The sequence below is a fragment of the Kryptolebias marmoratus genome, linkage group LG15 (assembly GCF_001649575.2).
Source record: "Kryptolebias marmoratus isolate JLee-2015 linkage group LG15, ASM164957v2, whole genome shotgun sequence".
Lineage (NCBI taxonomy): Eukaryota > Metazoa > Chordata > Actinopteri > Cyprinodontiformes > Rivulidae > Kryptolebias > Kryptolebias marmoratus.
The window spans coordinates 10,572,780-10,594,138 of record NC_051444.1 but is presented as its reverse complement, the minus strand read 5'-3'; the positions used below and the strand labels follow the sequence as shown (position 1 = coordinate 10,594,138).

Sequence of the window (21,359 nt, the reverse complement as noted above, 5' to 3'; positions counted from 1 at the left end):
TGTATCTGTGTATTTATATTACGTAATAATACTGAAACTTAACGCAGGGACATGTTGTAACAGGTAGCTCGTGTAGAAACCCTCCTCTCCTCTTTGAATTCCTCCCTATCTCCAGTCAGCTTGCAACGTGGCGCCCGAACTCCTCTAACGTTACCAGCGTCTCGCGGACCAATGGTAGGGGTCCTGTGATTGGACGAGGGTGGGCCGCGCTTGAAACGAACACTGGGATTGGCTGTGCGTGAAGCGGCAGGAACTCCCGGCCTGGTTGCATCCTTCCCTCAGGAAACGGGACAGGGTTGCTTCAAACTGTGCAAGTAAGGGAACTGGAGGTGTTTTAGTGGCTCTGTCGTTCAGACGCAGGTGCTTCTTCGAAGGGTTGCTGGTTGCACCTCCTCGCTGCCGAATAGGAGTGGAGAGACGAGGTCAGTAGAGCGGCTCCGAAGAGAGAAACCGGCTAACGCTGGCTCTTGCTAGCTGTGCAGCATTGTTGTGGAGTGACACGGGCCTGTTGTGGGAGCTCCTGCTCGGCCTCAGCACAGACACTGATGGCCGGCCTCAGCTTGCTGTGGGCCGTGCTCCTGTGCGCCTCTGTGGCGAACGCGAAGCCAACCCTGAGGAAGGAGAGGGTCATTCATCCCGACCCGGAGCTGAGCAGGCAAGCCCACGAAGACAACAAGAGCTACCAGTACGACCATGAGGCCTTTCTGGGCAAAGACGAGGCCAAAACGTTTGACCAGCTCACCCCGGAGGAGAGCAAAGACAGACTCAGGTAAGAAAACAGCATCTCTGCTGCTCCTACACATGAGATGCCCCCCAAAGCTGCAAACACTGAGGCCCAGTTGAGCTCATCTCCCCTTCTTTAACATCATGTGCTTTATAGAGATGCATCAATGGTTAGTTTTGTAAAATATATCTAAATGGTCATTAAGTGCTTGTAAAGTTGCTGAGGTTACTGACACTCAGGATGCTGGGTTTTTTCCACCTCTGCCTTGGTGACATGTTGGCACTTCGTGGCATGTGTTGGATTTAAAAAAAAAAAAAAAACTCAGCCAAACAAACAAAAAAGAAAGAATCTCCTTCCTGCTGAGTTGGGAGTGGGAGGACCCCTCTGAGACATCTCAACGTGGCAACAAGTCTAAGAATACCCCACAGCCACACTGCAGTTTTTTCCTGAATTGGGTTTGCCTGCTCCTCCCATCGGAGTAATCCCACCGACGCCTTTCCCCCCCAGTGTCGTAAAAGTACACGTGTTTGATTTTTAGTACCTGGGTTGTTTTTTTTAAGGGATTATGAATGTGTCAGAGGAAAAAAAACAAGTCTAAGAATCATCTCCCTCATCTTTTTCTTCGTTTTTTGCTTCGCAGTAAAATTGTCGACCGGATAGACAGCGACACAGACGGCTACATCACCACAGCCGAGCTCAAAGCCTGGATAAAACGCGTCCAGAAGCGTTACGTGTATGAAAACGTGGCAAAGGTGTGGAGCGACTATGATCTGAACAAAGACAACAAGATCTCGTGGGATGAGTACAAGCAAGCCACTTATGGGTACTATCTCGGTATGACTCCTCACGTTGTCTATTCCTTTTTTTTTTCCCCCTCTTGTCGTCCTTCTCAGTCTTCTGTTAAAAGTATTAGAGGTCTTATTTGAAAGCCTCGCAGTAACCTGGTTTGAATCCGCCTCCTCAGCTAACCCGGAGGAGTTTGAGGATGACACAGACCAGTTCAGCTTCAAGAAGATGCTTCCCCGGGATGAGAGGAGGTTCAAAACGGCTGACCTGAACGGCGACCTGGCAGCCGACAGGGAGGAGTTCACGGCCTTCCTCCACCCGGAGGAGTTTGAACACATGAAGGATATTGTTGTTCTGGTGAGCCACCTGCAGCCACATCAAGCTTTTCCATTTGAGTTTTTAAAGAGAGTTCAGAAAGCAACACATACCGTCAGTCACCTAATGTCTTTGCTATAATTAATCTGAATCAATAAAGAAAAGGAGTTTTATTTCTCCACGTTTGTAAAGCTCCCTAATGAAATTTTTAACTCCTTCCAAAAAACAATTGAGTTTCTGTTCTTTATTTTTGGAGCAGGTCCGATGGGACAGGCGGGCAGACTGGCCCATTTAGGATTTGATCTTTAAATATAAATTTGGTTTTGTGGAACAGTGGCGTGGCAAATGTTAGCAGTGATGCACTATGCTGCTGCGTTCATAAAAGTTGTACCACCCATTTGGCAAGGTTAATTATTCATCTCGTTTTTGTCTTACCAAAGAACTGCTCAGTCGGCGGTGTTCTCCCTGATCGTGGCTGAAGCTAACACAGCAGCTGCAGATTAGAAACCCTAAAACTGATATAGATGTAATTTGTTTTTTTGTTTTTTTCATCTGATCTAATGATCCAAGTCTTTTTCACATGAATGCAAAAAGAAGTTCATATTGGTGCACGTTGTCATAATGAGAAATGTAAGAGAAACGTTTTAGGGCTTAAGAATGATATGGCTGTAGGCTAACAGGGACGGAAAACGGATGGCTCTTGTTGTGCAGGTTCCAGCAGGAACACAAAGTCATCCCACTAAGTGCAAACTACACACCCACACACAAGTCACACAACAGAGACCTGTTTGAACGTTCAGCTTCACATTTCTACCTGCTGAGATTTGATTGGTTTTGCCGCAGTATTTATTCTCAGCAATCAAAAGAGATTCAGTTAAATACACACAGACACGAGACGGTATTCCTTGATCTTCCTTATGTACACAGACGTGAAATTAAAGCATCAATTATATAAGATTCATAAAGAACAGCAAATATAAACTCTGGACGCAAGGACAAACGTTGACCCTTTATTGCCCATTTTGTGCTTTTCTGACTGTAGTAATTTGAAGGGAGGGGGAAGAGTATTTAGTGACTGTCAGTCTCAAATTTCAAGCTCAGTATTGAAGACAAATGTGTCACATTTCCTGCTTGAATTCTCCAACGTATAGATTAATTTCTTCTCTTTGTCGTTTAGAAATCTGTGTGTTCAGTAATGCAGTTCACGGCACCTTTGTGTGGCACACATTAGTACTGGTGTTTTCCAAAACAACCTGCATATAACATCAAATGATTGATATTCTACACACTGATACTGTGATGACAGTTACTGATATATTACACAGCCCTAATTTGTTGCTACCAACCCAATTTATTAAATCACAGTCTTATTCTTTATTGGGTAATGTTTTACTTTGAAAGTTTTAATGTCTTAAAGACATGAATGTGACCAGGTATGAATTGTTGCGATTGTGTTGGCCCTTTTTGTAGTCTTAAAAATGGCGCAAAAACGCTTGTATGCGATGTTTCACATCAGTGAGCATCTTTTATTTACATGCAGTCCTGCATGGGATTGAGTGCGTATGGATCCTGTCTGTTTTGCTTGTTAATAGTGAGCCATTAGGCTACAGAAGCTGCACGGCCATTAAACATTCACCAGGGTTATAAGAGGGCATCACACCTGCTAAAATGAATATAGGTATCTGTTGTATACCACACATGCAAGTGCATATTTGTTAAAAGCTTGCAACCTAAGAGCAAACACTTTATTAAATCCAAGAGGAGGTAGAAAAAACCTTCAGCGATCTCCAGTTGTTTGCTGAAAAATATACTTTGTCCTTTACTGCGGAGGGTTTAACTCTCATCAGTAAGACTGGAATAGTTGTGTCAGTCTGCCAGTTCATCTGGAAGTCGACCCTCACACATTTCTTCACTTATACGGCCTCAGGCAACATGTTTCTCTGTAACTAGTCGCAGTGGAAATTTGACTGCGCTTGCCCTTCTCATCTCCTTCGTAATCACACCATTAACTCGTTGTAAATGCAGGAAACGCTGGAGGACATTGACAAGAACAGCGACGGACATGTGGACGAGGACGAGTACATCGGTGAGTTTGCAAATTAAGGAAAAAAAATTTAATTCAAGTCAACAAGTAGCAGAAGTCGGCAGCAGCACTGAAGGCATCTGAGCGATTAAATGATAAGAAAGCAATTACAAATTTGTCAAAGAAGTGTAAATAAATTAGTTTTTTGTTTTTTTTTTTGCCTTTAAAAATTCTACAACTTTTAATCTAAATGTTGGTCTGGTTGAAGCTGACATGTTTGCGCACGAGGATGGGGGTCCGGAACCAGACTGGGTCCGGACTGAACGGGAACAGTTCTCTGACTTCAGAGACTTGAACAAAGATGGGAAGATGGACCAGGAGGAGATCCGACACTGGATTATGCCACAGGATTACGACCACGCTCAGGCTGAGGCCAGGCACCTCGTGTACGAGTCTGACCAGGACAAGGTGAGATCCATCTCTGGGGGGTCTTGTGGGGTCTGTCTGCGCCAGCTGTGCTTTGTTTTTTGTTCCGTAGCTTGTTTTTGATGATATCAATACTAGTCATTGTTCTAACTGATTACTGATTCCGTTCCTTTTACCTCCTCAGGATCAGAAGCTGACCAAAGAGGAGATCCTGGAGAACTGGAACATGTTCGTAGGAAGCCAGGCCACCAACTACGGAGAAGACCTCACCAAGAACCACGACGAGCTCTGAGCTCTTCAGTGTGTGAGGGAGGAGGATTGTTAAACGTGTTTGTCTTTAAAGAAACAATCACAGACTCATAAACATCCTCCCACTGTTGCTAGCCCTGCTCCGATATTCAATAGAACAGAGAGACGGACTTTCAAACTGACACTTTTGTTGCCAAACAGTTGGACATATAAGAGTTGGTCTCATGAAGAGCCGAGTCTTCATATTGATGGTTTTGTTTCTGACATTCAGGAGTGAAACCAGAGCCACTGGACTTCACTTGTCGTTGATCGGTCGGTGCCTTCCAGCCACGAGGCAGCACATTTGTTTCAGATCAAACTTGTCCGATACAAGAAGAGTTCGTGATGGCAATAGTAATGTGAAAAAAAACACTCGGAGCGTTTATCATGATTTTAGTTATTTATCTGAAGTCTTTGGAGCCTAAAGTCTGAGAGGACTACAGAGTTCTTTTAGAGATCTTGTTCTGTTCACAAAACACTCTCGAGCTCCACCTGAGACAGAATCTCCTCACCTCGGTTGGATTTATGAAGTCAGCCTGTTGCTGTTACACACCTGAGCCACCGAGGGAGGTAGTCACAGAGTTGAAAATGACAATACGTGTGAGGGTAAGCTAGCGTCGTAACTCAAGGATGTGAAGTAAAGAAGACAAACAGACTGTGGCACTGGTACAGGGACGTGTCCGGCACCTTTTAGACGTCATGTCTCCTGTTGTCCTGAAAGCTCAGACTGTAGTGGGACGGGTCCGGCTCAGTTCTAAACGATTAGAGGGAGCTTTAAGAGGCGCTCGTCTTTGCGGCCAGATTAGAAAACTGTTTTGTGAAAGGAGCTTTGGTTTAGAGTTTTACTAAGTAAATTGAACAATAATGTTTTTGTGTTGATTTTAGATTTAAGTGTTTTCTAAATTAAGTGATGTTATGTGGCATTGCTTTTGCACCATTTGGTTTAGTGTAGTTTGTGAACATCTTTGTTTTTTTTTTTAAACACTTTTAGTATTTATTGGTACACGCTATGCTCCTTAAAATGTTGTTATAATTGAACTTTACAGTTTACAGTTGTTCCGTTTACTTGTAGTTTTTCTTTTTTTTAAGCTGTTTATCTTCAGTATTCAAAATGAGAAAGTAAATTCTTTGCTTTCTGGTAAATTATGTGTATGGGGTTTTTTTTTTGAATTTGTAAATGTTCTGCAACAGTGTGGTAGTTGGATTACACAATTAAATTTTTTAAAAGAGCAGTTTTGAGAGCTAAAAAGAAACGACAGCTCGTAAGAAGAATAAACACTCCAGCGTTTTGTCAGTTTCATCAGAACATCAGTTATCACCTTTTTTTTTCCTGTTTTTTTTTCTAAAGCGTGCGGCACGAACAGTTGGGACGAACGGCACATCTAATGTTTTTTTATAGAATCTATTAAAGAGAACAGGACTGAACAGATAAAGGACCATTTTCAGATTGGCACTTCAGTTTGTAATCATTTTTGTTTGGAAGTTTTGTTTTTTTCCTTTTGCTCTTTTACATAACTGTTGGTTCTGAAATTATGACACGGTAGTGTTAATGCTACTGAAAGGTATGTGAATAAATGATCTTATAAAAGATCATTTGAATACATTCTTATCGCAGCTATAATTTGAGTTCTTTATCGTTTCCACTCTTAAAAGGAGACTCTTTTGAACCTGAAGTTCATTAATAATTCTGGATGTATTCGTATAAGTCTCACCATCCGCCTTCTGGGTTCTGGCCAGTCCAAAACATGAACGTACTTATTCTTTTCTATTCCAGAGATGACGTGTTTACAGTTTCACATGGGCCCGCCGCAGACATCTCATGCGATCCTTTCAAACGTCATTCGACTTTTGATTCGGCGCACATAAACAAGCTGATGCTGTTAACACTTCTCAGGACTAATTGCGAGCTACATCCGCCGCAGAGACGGAGTCGGCGTGACTTGCTGTTGCTCCTGGCTGTTGCAGTAAAACTCTGGGATGTAACTGAGAAAGCGGCTCTGCCACCCAGCCTGTCCCCTCTGCTTGCTCATGTGGAACATATGGATATATGTGTGCCAGTTAGCATGACAAGTCAAGCGGGACCAATGCGATAAACCTCATTAGGAACAAGGAACAGGACGATGAATGTACGTGTGGGCTGTGTTATTGTGTTAGAACCCAGGACATTCTTTAATTTTAATCTCAGACCAGAAGGCAAAAATGCCTGGAATAGCTACTCGGTAATATGTAAGTCATGTTTGATGTTTTATTTGAATTATTTGACAACCCCCAAAGAAGAAGACGTATAAATAGTAATGATTATTTCATGAAACTTGCAGAAAAGGTGTATCCAGAGTCTGGCACGGCTCCACTTTTCCAGTGTCGTCCAAGAATACATTTTTACTTTCAGATGAGTTCCTTCTTTGGCCATCAGCATCCAGAAGCAAAGGTGTTGCCCATAGTGACACTAGCTATTTTTGGTTTCCATTAGATAATACATTTGGTTGCACCAACGGCCTGCCTAAGCACGCGGGGTCAGACTTGTTCCATTCATTTGAATAATTGGGAGGCCTAAAACTCTAGGTCGCTCAACGCACTCCCTCCAAACGGCGTATGAGGTTTGTCATGTGTCACAGTTCATCTGCGTGTCGGAGTCGATCTGTGAGTGAAGGTGGATGAGTATTAGGGGATGTAAAACGAACCAAAGCTGTGTTTGTCTGCAGAAGGTTGTGGGGGGAGAGAGAGACGACGACACACACAAACTAGTTGCCCTGCAGCCATGTTTAACAGTCCGTCCCTGCTGTTTAGGCCAGGGTACTAATCATTCACACTGGGGAGAGTGTGCGCACAGTGATGCCTTCAGACGGCTCTCATATGAGTGTCTGCATGGATCAGCCCCCACTCCTCTGATATTAATGAGCCCTTTGGGGGGGAGGACGCTCTGAAGTCAGTGAGAAGGGCCAGAAAGTGTACTATAGAACAACTGTCCACAATAGTTAGTTTTCTTCTCTTTGGACATTTTATTTCTACTAATTAACAGCAAAAAAAAAAAATCTACCACTATGATAACTAAACAGCCTGCATACCGAGCTGTTCAGTCCATCCGATCCTCAAACAACTCCTTTCCCCTGACTCTTACAACTAAAAATGCCCTATTTTTCATCTAAATGCGTCCACGCTCTGTCTCTGTCTCTGCGTTGGCTTTTGTGTTTGTTACTTTCACCCTGGGCATTTATAGCCCAGAGTGTTATTTGCAATGATCTTTGGGACATACAAACCCACCCTGCACTGAGGCTTTCATAACAAGCTTTCTGCCCATTATATAATAACGTGCAGAAAAAGCAAAGAAAAGTACAGTCTTTGTTCATTATTGTGCTGTTTAGAGCATGATGCGATGCCTTAACATGACAGCTCAAGGAACAGGGTAAGCCTTCCGCTTCTTCTTGGAGGACAAATTACAGATTTATTGCTGAAACTGCAGTAAAAGGGCCAAATGCTGTAAGGAGATTGTTTTCTTTGTGCCAAAAAACTTTAAAAATAATAAGATTACCCATGTTATTTTTATAGCAGGCAGAGTTGGATCATCACTTCTCAGCTGCATGTAAGCTGTACATAAACAGGAACGTGCACGAAGAGAGAGAACAAAGATAATGCACGGGCCGTACCAATGGAGGGTTGAGCAATCAGATCTTGAAAGGGATGCATTTTGTATAAAAATAAAGTGGATTCTTGTCGTGTTATTTATTTTTGTGTACATGCAAACCACCTCAATCCACAAGAAGACCAAAAAGCTGCACTGTTTTTCCCGTTTGTCAAATGCGAACCTTTACATTGCCACTATTTTGTGTTCATTAGATAAAATCTGCCACGTTTTTGTACAATCATTAGTCTAAAGGAATTTATCTGATTGTAAACTGTAACCATTCTCACTATATATTGAACAAAAAAAGCATTAAATCACGTGAAATCGTTGTAGCAGCAAGCACATTTCAGTGTTATCTTTTGACAAGAAATACATGTAGTCAGGATTTTTCTGTCTAACTAGTTAAAAAAAGTGTGTTTAAAGAGGATCATTTAGACATTTAGAAGTGGGGTTCTATGAAAAGAATATGACCAAACGTTATCTTACCTGTTGTAGAAAGCTCTTTGGCCTCATTTTGGAGAAAACAAGTTTAAATTTGACCAGATTGATGTGCTACCAATAAGTCTGGGTGGAACCAAGACGGAAAACCATTGCTGCTGTTTTTAAATAACTCCAATCTTAATTCAGATACTGCTTCATAAACCTTTACATTCTGATTTATTTCACAATACAAGGTTGGTTACAAGAAACTGTTTTTTATTTTCTTGCAAAAGCAAAAAATGGCAGCTAGCAGTAGCACTTCCGGTGCAGCCTTGAGCACTTTTTTGGCAGGAATATCATATTATTTCTGCTGGAATAACTGTAATGCCAAATTTGTAGTGGTGTTTCAGCTTATATAGTAGACTGCATTGAGACTTTTCAGATTGTGGTTGTTTTAAAATGACAGCAAACCACTTTGGTCCCGGCTCCACTCAGATTAACTGTTAACTCGTCAATACGGTCAGAATTAAACTGTATATCTCCAGACTGAATCCAAGAGCTATCTGTAACAGGTAAGATATTAATTATCCATAGCCTTTCAAAAGAATCCCATTGCTTTAAGCAGGGATCTGAAATTGTATGAAAATATTATTTCATAGTTTGGTGGGTAAAAATGAAATCACAACCTAAAGTAATAGGTGGTTACATCTGGTTGAACTTACTTTCCCTTTTTTCTAAGATGCAGGCCCGATGACTCAGACCACTTTCTGTGTTCATGCAAGGTGTGTGATTGTAAGTTCGCATCTTTAATGTAGGCTGATTCAATGCCTTGCATGTTTCTACTCTTGTACATCGAAGCTTGAAGGAATGCATCAATCTTTCATGTTTTCACAGAGGAAGTGGTTTGCCCTCATCATTCCCACCGCAGGACTTCCCTCCCCCTAGTGGTGGTTAGGAGGAACAGCACTCAACCTTGTTTCTTCTTGAAGAACCGTACCTTGTGCTCATCTATCATCATGGGTTTTTATGCGCCATCAACACAGTATAGATAAGGAATCGTCCATTAATGGCTACACAATTAGAAAGAAGCCTTTAAAGAGCGGTAGATTTCAATTTAGGAACCATAAACCTAGTGAGTTGGGAACTAATTGTAAGTGCCTCTTGAGAAATGGGAGCCCTTTGAGCTGAGGTCAGGACGACTCAAAATCAGTTTCAAACAGCTTTTTACATGGCTGCTTCAGTCATCCACTCCTTCTGACAGCCTGCTGCATATTTTATATGATTTACACTGTGAGGAACTTCTAAAGTTTTAATTAAAAGACGGGCCGTGCTGCCAACAGTTGAGTTGGTTTGGGTTTGACCACACTGAGGGTGGAGACTGTCCCGGAGAGACTTCATATCTTTGGACAAAACGGCTCTTTCGCTCCATTTGTCAGCATCTCGGGTTCTATCTCCTCATGTTCGAGCATCTGAATACCTTTGGGATGGAGGGGGGAAAAGTGAGGAGGCCTTTCCCATCCCATTGTTCCCCAGGGGGCTCGAGTTGGTTTGTGATCTTGTATCTCACATGATAGAGACGCATCTAATCCTGTTAGGAATTAATATCTTCCTGTGGTAAAAAGGAGACAGCAGAAAGGGGGGGAAGATGAAAGCCGCAATGTTTGATGTAAAAAGGGAATATATTTCTTTAAATGCTGGCTCACAAACATCTTTGGGTTAGAGTCTACATATGTGCATGTGTTTCTGTTCCTGTGACTGGGTGCTCTCATGGGATCTTCCCGGCTGCTGCCTGCATGTCTGACAGCCTCCTCTTAAGGTGTTTTCCCCCTCGTTGTCTTTCTCTATCTGCCCCATGTCTGCTCCCCAAGTGAGGAAGTTCACCCTCTAGGCCCCATCTGAGCTCCAGGCCCCCCAAGGCCTCAGCAGTCCCAAAGCCCCAACACACAGGAGCCCCTCAGGCTCCCTGCTGTACCACAGGGAATACCCCCCCACCCCCCCAAGAACCCCAAGGCCCCTCAGACTGCAGAGCAGCAGCTCCTCACAAGAGAGCTAGCCCGAGGGGAGGGTGATGTCTGGGAATACAACTAAGAACATGCTTCACTTAGCACGAGAACAGTCCCCGACAGCGCCTCCTGTCGGTGACACGTTGGGGTTTTTTTTGCATGCGGGTATTACTGTGAAGTTTCCTCTCTGGGGCCTTGACCTTGTTAACAGTCCCCTGGGGCCCATGGAAGCTACATGTGCACTGACCTTTCCAGCTCCCAGAGGTTGAAGAACAACGTCTCGACCCAAAGAATCACAACAGGAGTTGGATGCTGACGCATAACGCACATGGAGGATAACTAAATGACAAGTAAGAACAATATGGCCGTTTTTAAGACTCACTGATGGAAAACACTCATTTTTTTATGCAAGACAATAAAATTATTGTTTCAGACTTGCATATAATGGTAAAAAAACATTGGCTTCTTTTTGGATTTTACTATGAGAAACAGCTTTTATTTCACTTGCCTTCACAAAGAAGCCTTTAAGGGGCTTTAGATGTAGGAGTTGGGAAGCTAGCGGGCCTGCTGTCCTACAGATGTCTTGAGTTGTGCGTTACCAGGTGTACGTCACCTGAGATTACCCACGCTGACACCCCTTCAAGGCAAACAGCCAGCAGTACAGCTGAGGGGGCATCTGGTGGCGTGTGTGCACAGGAGTTTGAGTGTGTTCATGCATTCAGATAGGAGGTAACATTTCACAGGATGGGATGGAGCGCAGAACACGTTTGTTGTGTTAGTGGATCGTACAAATCTCCCACAATGCTCAGTCAGAAATGCTCCCATTTGTAACAAATGCAGTGGGCCAGGTAGGTTGAGGTCAGCGTCTCTCTGAACGTGTGCGATAATGACTGAGGATGTTAAAAGCATCAGAACCTCGCGCTCCTCGCGCCATTTGAAGTTTCCTATTAAGAAGGAAGTGAAGTGAGTAAAATGTTCAACTCCTCTGTCCCTCTGATCTTTCCCTGCTTCACAACGCCCCTGCAGAGACAGAACAAAGAAAAGCTCCTCTTAATCAAAGTGCACGGGATTAAGAAGCAGGAAAGAAAACAGAACATCACAGAGACGGTACGTCACAGCCATTACGGGAATTGGAAAACAACCCAAATGGCTGCTTCCAGTGAGCCGTCTGTGACCCTGAAATAGGAGAAAGGCATTTTAATCTTTGTTAGCTTGGCGAGTGTAAAGTTCTGCTGCAGGAATTAAGAAGTGCAGGTGCAAATATGAGCAGACACTGTACGTGTGCTTCTGTTAACCACCCAACAGCTAAATCAGAGCTAGAAATCTTGAAATTCTCTTAGTAGAATTTCTAATCAAAATGAATTAAAACATACTAAGTTTATCATTCAGGGCTTTAAAGTATAGCGAGTATAACAAAGCAACTTCATTAAACTTTACTTTTTTACTTAAGAAATATTTTTTAATTGAAAAAAGGACAAAAGGACTGAAATAGAACCTTTGCTGTCGAATAAGTATAATTCAGAGTGGTGACTCCAATTTATCTTTACAAACTGAAAATATGCAGCAATGGGGGTTTTGTCCTTTTTTTATTTTTTGTTTTTGAGAATGGAGGCTTTCTTTATGCAGCCAGGTTCTGTTGTTCAGTGTTTCTTTGATGCAGGACTCATGAATATTAACATAATGTAGTGAGAGAAAGGCATTAAGTAAAAGAAAAGGGAGAGAGGAAAAAGTTAACAGAGGGGCTTTCATCTCGGGTTAATTTGTGCCTTGACCACTTCTGATCTTGAATTTTGGTGTGGAGATTACAAAAGCTTAGAGGTTGTTTTAGAACTTTTTTCCAACCTGGTGTGTAGAGATAAACAAAACAAAAAAAGTTCCCAAACTTTTAATCACCGCTGTGAATATGCCGAGCCTGTATGTGCGTGTTTACATGGCATTTCCAGTAACATGACAAAATGAGCTCAGGGAGCTGTGCAACAGCTACGTCTGCCCGGACTCTGTTATATTTTATTAACACAAGGCAGTAACTGAATCATCTCATCTCTTATAGACCTGCACACAAGCTGACACAACTCCAGCCACTTCATTTATATTTATCAGGCTGTGGCATGCTCTGAGCTCGCCCTCTTGTTTCTCACGTTCGCTTACATTGCCGTATATACTGTGGAGTCTGTAAACCAATAAGGGCAGGAGTAAAGTGGACTTGGGTGATCTGAAGTCTGAGGTGGAACAGAAGAGGCAGTGTTTGAGTCGCACTCCTCCACAGGCAGCTCAGGATCTCATCTGCTGCTTGAAACAGGCTGATACTGCCACCACGTGGCTCCAAAAAGTAAAACAATAAAAACTGACCTGGATGCCTTGATATACAATGAATGCATGAATGCGGACGTGTGTTTGGGCCTGACGTGCACAGAAGAGGGTCAGTCAGTGAAGTTCTCCCTCCTGACATGGTGGTATGCGTATTTTCTCATGAGATTTACTGGGCTGCAGATGTTCCAGGTTATAAAGATGTGAGCCTGAGATTTAGGAGGGTAAGACCTGCACCTTGTCAGAGACACTAAAGGGTGCTGTTTTACTGTCTTTCACCCCCCACCCTCTCCCTTCCCCACCCATACACCACCACCTTTCATAGGTGGCCTCTTAACCTGACAAACGCACAGAGCTCTTATGTCTTTCAGCCACACGAGCACACACTTTTACTTTGAACTGATGTGAATCCAGTTTTTATAAACGTACAAAAACAGATGACGCCAAAGCAAAAATTTACAAGAAAGACATCACCAGATGCAGTTAGTTGGGTGAGCATTATCTACTTTTTGAAATGTAAAAAAAAAAACAACTGTAAAAACAACTTAAGTGAACAAAAAGTGATGATTTCCTCTTTTCCCCTAACCCTACATCCAGTTTGCAATGTCCAGCATATTTTATAGGTCAGACAGTTTAAACACCCAAAAGTAAGGCAGTGAAAGTGCATAGAGAAAAAAATAAAAAGTGTATGAATGTTTTCCTCGTCTTCATTTCAAAAAGGTCTCCTTGGCTCAGAATTACTGTGGTATTCGACCTTCTTTAAGTCCAAGTTTTATTGTCACATAATCATGACAGGTGCCAGTTCGGGTGCATCCTGGTGATCTTGGAGTCTTCAGAGAGTCGGTTCTCCTTGCGTTGTGTGTCTGACTGCGGCAACTTCAGCTGTGTTCACCACTTCAGCAAATCTGTCAAGGCACCCTAACTGCTGACCAGGCTCCAGGCATTTTTTTTCTCTTCTCTCTCTCTCTCTCTCTCTCTCTCTCTCTCTCTACTACCTGGCACAACATATTGTCACCTTCCTCTTCATCTTCCTCCTCGTCCTGTCACTGCTCAGATGGCAGTCTGGAGCTTGGTCAGGTTCTTCTGGTGCATGTTGTGGTGTCGCACCAGCTCGTCAGAGCGGGCAAACTTCTTCTGACAGTTGGGCCAGCGGCAAGTGAAGGGCTTCTCACCTGACAAGAAGGGGATGAAACAGGTGGTGGGGGGGAGGGCAGGAGAGAGCATTGCTTTAGAATAAAAGGATTATGTATTTGCCGAGCATGAGCTCAAGCTGTATGAGTTGGGAAAAGGATCAGGAAGAAGAAAATAAAATGTATACGCACTTGTTTTACCTGTATGAGTCCGAGAGTGTGTCTTAAGATGATCTGACCGTGAGAACTTTCTCTGACACGTCTCACACTCAAACGGCTTCACTCCTGCACAGATCATGGTGGTTGTCACAAACAAAGAAAGACGAGAGGGCAGGATGGAGGGGAAAAGTTGAAATGTGCAATTAGATGTGAACTGACTGCTCCTAAAACTATACTGCTAATAGAGAGTTTTCCAAAACAGGTGTGTGTTTTGTGATCCCCTTAAATGACTTCATAAAGTGATATTTTGTGATCTGCTGTTGTACTATTTGCTTCCAGTCTTGTGGAAAACAAGGATGTTTATTCAATTACATTTTCTCAATTGGATAATTATGCCCACATTCAATTAGTAAATGCCTCACTTGCGTAATTGGAGAATAACATTTTGGAAAACTAATACAAAAAAACTTGTCGCTGACAAAAGTTTTGTATTTATTAATAAAATGCCTAACAATATTTTTAAAAATTACCATACAAATCTGTGGCAGCCATTTTGTCGTATTTATATGTATATAACTTCACTCCAGTTATCACATGCCAGATTTATTTTTTATTTATGCAATTTTTAGAAAGGGGATTGTATCTATACCATTCAAAGCCTGATTTGTTTAATCCTTAAAAACACAATGACGTTTATGTCTTCTTATTAAAATGTTTTTACATTTCTTAAATAAAGAAATATTATAAATAATAAAAAAATTACAAATAAACCAGTTGCGATAACACCACCTAAATACCTCAAAAATATTAGCCATACCTTTACAAACACACCACACTCTTTTTTTTTAAGCTTACTAAAATCTGTTTTGTAATCATCTTCAGATATTCTTGAAGGTCTGTTTACCACAAAGAGGTAAAATCTATGTACTGTAACTGAGTCCAAAAGTCATGACACTTTTTAATGAAGCGTTGTTTAGGATTTAGCAGCATCTAGTGGTGAAGTGGCAGACTGCAGCACGCTGAACATGATCGCCTCACTTTTTTTTCAGTCTCAGTGTGGAGCTGAAGAAAAGGTGAAAGGCTAAAGGTCAGAGCTGGTGACTCATTAGAGCTGCTGTAGCGACATGACATTTGAATTTCCATTCAGAAAATGAAATGTCACGAGGTTCAGCGAGGCCTGTTAGCAGATCCTTAAAGCTGGCGTACCTGTGTGCCTGCGCTGGTGCCTCTTCAGCTGGTCCGAGCGGGAGAATTTACGACCACATTCTGTGACGTCACACTGGTACGGTCTTTCTCCTGCAAAGGAATCCATCGTGAGGATGATGGTCCTCGTCACTGCGTTTAGTTCTGAGCAGAGACGCAGATCTAACCTGTGTGTTTTCGGCCGTGCATCTGCAGATGTGACAGTTTGAAGTACTTCTTGTTGCAGCCGGGGTGAGCGCACGCAAAGGGACGCTTCTCGCTGGCAACTGAGGACTTCACGGCTGAAGGAGGAGCCATATTTGGTACTCGTCGAACATCCTTCGATTGAGAGAGAAAAAAAAAAGAGCAGGCAGGTAAATGTGTGGATCGCTTATTTACACCGTTGCTGTACACATGTATGTATTTTCATCAGCTGACTGACCGGAAGTCCTCTGAACACACCGTGTGTGTGTATGTGGTACTGGGTGCTGACGAGCATGGGTGGAGTTGGGGTCGTGGGGTCGCTGTCGAAGCTGGTCGGATTGCTGTTGGCAAAGAAAGATACATTTACACATCAGTTACAAACAAAGTAAATGAGTAGGATTTCAAGTTTTCAAATCAGATTTGATTCTTTAGGGAAGTAGTTCTATCCTAACATTTAGACAAACTCAACAAAATCAAAATAGCAACTCAGCAGTTTTTAAATCCTGGAGTCCTTCATAAACAGCTTTTTTTATCCTGTTAAAATTAGAACCGTTTTTTGTTTTGTTGTTATGTGGGTGGGTTTTTTTTTAATAGCTGAGTCAGCCACATCTGCGTCAGAAAAGGACAGTTTGTGCTTTGGTTGGTCAGAAAATAATCATGCCGTACACGTTCAGTTCACAAAGTTCAACAAGCTTTTTTGTTCAAGAAAGCCTAAAGAGGCAATACTTCTCTAAAGACTGAAAAGCAGAATTTGAATCCGTTTTTAAAAATATGTAGTGGAAGCTCAAAATTAGACACATAAACATCATTAAGCTCTTCTTCTTGGCCTGTTTTTGCTACAGGCAATAAGCCAACAGCCATCTGCTCAAATCTTCCTCCTACTTTTCTTTCTTAGTACAGCTCCACAAACACACACAGGTCCATAAAACAAACAGCTTTTCTTTTTTTTTTTTGAAGTATCAACACTTTAAAAAGAGCTCACCTCTTCATGGACGATGTTAAGGAGTTCATCTGGTTCCACGTGACGCACTCCAGCTGAGATGCCATTTGGTACAAGTTATCACTGAGCACAACATTAAGTAAGACAATATTAGTTTACACTCTATTTGAGTGTAAAAATAGTGACATCTAGTGGCAAAATTGGCAGATTGCAACAAACTGAACACAAACACGAAGGTTGATTAACACGGTTGGAACAGTTTTGGACAAAACAACAATGTACTACGGATCATGTTTTATTTCCCTTTTAAAGTGTTTTGGTTTTTTTTTTGGAAACTCCTCTTTTGTCTTGTAGGACTAATGGCAAACCTTTCATGGTTCTGCCCGCTGCCCTCCTCCCTGGTTTCATTAAAAACTCAAGCCTTGAGTTTTGACTTGCCTTGGTCAGATCGCACAGCTGCACACATACGAGTGCAAAAAAAAAGAAAAAAAGAAAAGGAAAAAAATGCACACACTTAGAGATGTGATTGTGCTCTCTGTGGGAGTGGGTACCTTCGTGCCTAGTACACTCTGGACCGGTGCATGACATCACCCTGTCCTCTGTATCATTAGTGGCGAGAAACAGTTTCGGGGGAATTCTGGACAGCATTTCTTCAAAAGTCCTTGAGGAAGGATCGTGACGGCTCGCTAATCAGCTCTCAGCTATGTTGAACTGTGGAAAGGCTCACTGATATCTGACATTTCCTTGGTGGGTGTATGAGCATGTGCATGCTTGTGCACATTTTTCTGTGTTTGTTTGAGGGTTTCCAGTTCCTGCCATAAGCTGGAACAGCAGCACAGTATTCCCTCCGCTTATCAGCTTCTGTTCCAGTATTTGGGTTGCACATGTTCCTTTTTCTCCAACAACATCTCAAGCCAGCATTTAAAGAATGCCATCCCAATTTACTGGTTGAGATGTTTTCCATCAAAACAGGGGGGAAAAAAAAGAAAAAAAGCTAAAGACACATTGACAAGTTGAAGCACACAAATTTTCAGCAACGTCTCCCCGCCGTGCAAGGCTCACTTTCACTGAACTCGTCTCTTTTACTTTCTTCCTCGTTTTCCCTCCGAGGCGACTCCAACACATCAGCAGTAGATCACTCTGTTGTTTGTTTTGGGCCTGCTGAGCACCAGTGGGCAGCACTTAACCTCAGAACAAATGAGGATTCACGACCCAGACGGCGTGGAAGCTAACACGGGGCTCAACGAGGGATCAGGGAGAGTTCACGTTTCTAAAAGTGCCAACAAGTGAGCAAATAACGTCAGTGGCAAAAACCTGACGCTAACTGATGAGTCCAGAACGTTTGAGGGAGAGGGGGATTGTGTTTGAGGAGATTTCAAATATATAAAAGCAGTAAACCAATAATAAAAGGAGATCGTTGTACCTGTTGTAGTTTCTTAACAGCAGAGCTTGGTTGCTCGGACAAGATTCTGGAGGATTGTGACAACCAAACATGGGATTCGGCGTGGAGTACTGCTGATCAACTGAACAGATGAAAAGAAAAAGGTTCATTTAAAAAAAAAGGGTTATTTTTTATTAGTTAGTCTGCAGATTTTATCACCTTGTGAAGAAGATTAGGCTGAGAGTTGTGTGTGAAAAACAGACACTGAAGCATTTTTCATTTAAAAAATTGACTTTTGTTTCTGTCAATAATCTTTGCTGCAGGCAAATAACCAGCCAAAATTATATTAATAAAATTGTCTTTTTAATATATTCCATTCATTTTAATATAGATCTTATGCTGTCTTCTTTGGAACACAAGCAGCCCCTCTGAAATATACTTGTAAAAACAAATAATAGTTCATTTTAATGCCACGCACTCTTTTCAAGGAGGTCAATCAGAAACACTGGTGCTTTTCAGGCTCATATACTAAACTGGTCCCCAGATGGTATTTGGCATTCCAACAGAGTCGCATAAAGCTGTTTCCTAAAGTTATAATGTACTCATTCCCATTAAGGGAGACTGTGTTTGTGTATGCCTTTACATATAAATGTGTTTGCAGACAGAAATAAAGAGTCCTGTAGGGGGGTAAAAAAAGGAAATCGGCGATTGTGTTATGATGTGAAAAATGACGGGTTCCTTATTGCTGAGACACAACAGTATCCCAGTCCAGCTGAAAGCAAGGCACAGACAGTTTTACCTATGTTTGTCGGCGACAGCGTGTCCTCATGCTTGAAGGACAAGCTGGAGAGCTGAGGGGTGTGGTGGGACGGCGTGTGACCATAACTGGGGTTGCTGTCTAAACCCACAGCTCCATAACCTGAGAGCAAAAAAAACAACAAGAGAAGCAATGGAACCGAATGTATCCTCCTTTCTGGCCGAGTCGGTACAGATCTCACAAATGATAAAAACATTTTCAGTGTTTGGTCAGTTATGTATGTCGCCTCGTGTATTAGCTCTTATACTTCCTGGCAGCGGCATCACAGAGACGCATTTATCACATGACAAAAATCTTCTTTTCTTTTAACATATTCCTTTTTCCTCCCATCTATCGTTGGCTTTGTGGTTGCAGTATTTATGGAGGGTGGAAAAAGAAATTTGGCAAACACACAAGAGACAAACCAAGAATGAACTACTGTTGAATAACCTCAATTTAAAAATAAAAAAAAATCACTGAAGAGAAATGAATAGGACTTACACAAATTTAAACACAGCTGGTAATCTTAATAAATGGAGCATTTTACTGCAGCGCGGCATATTAAAGCAGAAGCTAAATGATAAAGTTGTAGGAGCTCATGACATGTTTATTTTAAATGTACACAAAGAGTGCCTGACATCCTGAGTCAGGCCTGAGCTGGAAGTTTCAAAAAAAAAAATCTTGCTTCATCTTAAAGCTTTTTTTTTTTATCTTGTTACTTCATCAAAGACAACTTTCCACTGAGCAAACAGAACACTGCTGTGAGCACATCAGCAGATGCACAAAGGTTCAAATCTCCCAAGTGAAGAGAGTGAAAGTACACAGGCAATGTTTACTGTCAAGACTTTATATAAATCTTTAATTCCAAATTCTCTGATTCCACATAATAACATATTCATTTCCTCTGATCTGTTGTGCTTTACAGACGAAGAACTGAAGAAGTTCCTAATTGAACATGTTTATGTTTCACAGTTTATTACTCTAGAAGGTTTTTTTTTCTCTGTTTGAGTCTTGCAGATTTATTTTGAAAGTTATCATGAATGAAGAGACGTTGTGAACCAGTACGTGTTTGACCCTTTCCCCTTTCTTGTGGCTGGTTACTTTTGGTTCACTGGATAATTAAAGTCTTTTAAGTATTATCGTTTTTTCCTGATGCAGAGTTAACAGAATCCAGGACTGATGGGTTCTGATACGGATGCTGAAACAGCTGTTCTGATTCAAAATGACATCATGCTCAGATTCAAAATTATTGGCATTTTTAAACATGAAGATACAAAAACACACATTTTACACTAAGTGTAAAGCATTCATGGCCTGACAAGAGGTTTTAATTGGTGAGTGAGTGTAAGTTTTTTATTTGTTTGTTTCTCTAATTTGACGCCAGTGAGAGAAAACTGATGTGGAACGGGTCATAAAGATGCTCACCCTGGTTCCTGAGTGCAGGGGGGCTGTCCACACAGCCGGGCAGGTAGGTTCCACTGGCAAACATCCTCGCTTGACTCGCAGTTGGCTCCCCAAAGGCACCGACCCGACAGGGGCCCGAGCCCGTTAACTGGCTGTAGATGTTCACAGTGAAGGCCCCGAGTCCACAGTGAGGGTCCTCCATGGGGTCTGGGGTCTCCCAGCTTGGCTCCTGCTTTATGAGGGAGTGGTGGGAGTTCAGGGAGCCGTAGGAAGAGCTGGGGTGGAGGTCCAGCAGCTGGGTCCACTGACCACTGCCAACAGGCATCCCACAGCCACCGACAGCTCCTGGTAAGGATGGCACAGGGGGTGCTGGTGGCAAGAAGGTCAGATCGCAAACATCTGACCCCACCGACATGGCTCCGCACGGTTCAGTCAGCATTAGTGAATGCAGGTTAGGACAGTCCACACTGGAAGGAATGGTACTCCGGTCCAAAAAAACAGTCAGAGGATAACAAAATCCTAACAATAACTGGAGCAACAAGAAGCATGTAGGCAAGTGTTCTTCAAAAAGTCCTCACAAAATGCTACAGAAGCCATCTTCCCTCCTCCTTCGGATGACGTGAAGAATGAAAAGAACTGACCAATAAGTGGGATCTGGATGCCAAGTTTCAAGCTCCCTGTGTACCTGCAGAGTCTGTGAGGTTCTGCTTGCTCTGGTTTTTCTTATTCTCCTGAAGACTGAAATACTGCACAACTACACAGGGGGAGGAGCGAGACAGCCCTACGAGGATGTCTCATCTTTGCTCGGGCCCAGCACCCAGAGGCTGCACATCTGAGCACATTCTTACTAATGTCACATTTCACTTTAGAGGCTGTTGCTGTTCACTCTTTGTTTGAAGTTTCTGCGTCGCTCCTGTTCGGTGTGTGAGTGGGTGCGCTGATTAACGACAGCATAAAGCACTCTTTATGGTCCTTTTATGTTTGCACACGTAGTTCGGTCCATTTAAATGTATTTGTATAGAATTGAAAAAGTCATAAAATGTGAATACTTACATTTGGATGAAGCATATTCATAAATGTTTTAAAATGAATTCCTGAAAAAATTGGCAAGTTGTCATGTGGTTGAAACAACATTTAAAAAAAAATAACAAAAGAAATGTGGAAAATTAATCAGAACATACGAAAAAAGAAACATCTGTTCTGACAAGGTTAGCTTTTTCTTTGAGTATTGGTAGCTTTATATCCAAAG

General features: G+C 42.2%; 2 protein-coding genes across 3 annotated transcripts; one reads left to right on the top strand and one right to left on the bottom strand.

Annotated features, from left to right (window-relative positions):
- The first annotated feature begins 215 nt into the window (after positions 1-215).
- rcn1 (reticulocalbin 1, EF-hand calcium binding domain) lies at positions 216-6,165 on the top strand. The gene is made up of 6 exons (XM_017405489.3): positions 216-769; positions 1,365-1,558; positions 1,689-1,867; positions 3,851-3,911; positions 4,117-4,316; positions 4,459-6,165. Exons 1-6 carry the CDS (start codon positions 546-548, stop codon positions 4,564-4,566), a joined length of 966 nt encoding a protein of 321 aa, XP_017260978.1. The 5' UTR covers positions 216-545; the 3' UTR covers positions 4,567-6,165.
- A 7,077-nt stretch (positions 6,166-13,242) lies between these two features.
- On the bottom strand, positions 13,243-20,807 carry wt1b (WT1 transcription factor b). Of its 2 annotated transcripts, none has more exons than XM_017440778.3 (9): positions 20,132-20,807; positions 18,710-18,829; positions 17,953-18,052; positions 16,572-16,652; positions 15,828-15,930; positions 15,574-15,724; positions 15,410-15,499; positions 14,246-14,329; positions 13,243-14,086 (listed from the first exon to the last, which is right to left on the bottom strand). In XM_017440778.3, exons 1-9 carry the CDS (start codon positions 20,547-20,549, stop codon positions 13,965-13,967), a joined length of 1,269 nt encoding a protein of 422 aa, XP_017296267.1. In that variant the 5' UTR covers positions 20,550-20,807; the 3' UTR covers positions 13,243-13,964. The 2 variants fall into 2 exon arrangements, with proteins under 2 accessions (XP_017296267.1, XP_017296258.1); XM_017440769.3 differs by having other exon boundaries at positions 13,244-14,086; positions 14,237-14,329.
- Between the last annotated feature and the right edge of the window lie 552 nt (positions 20,808-21,359).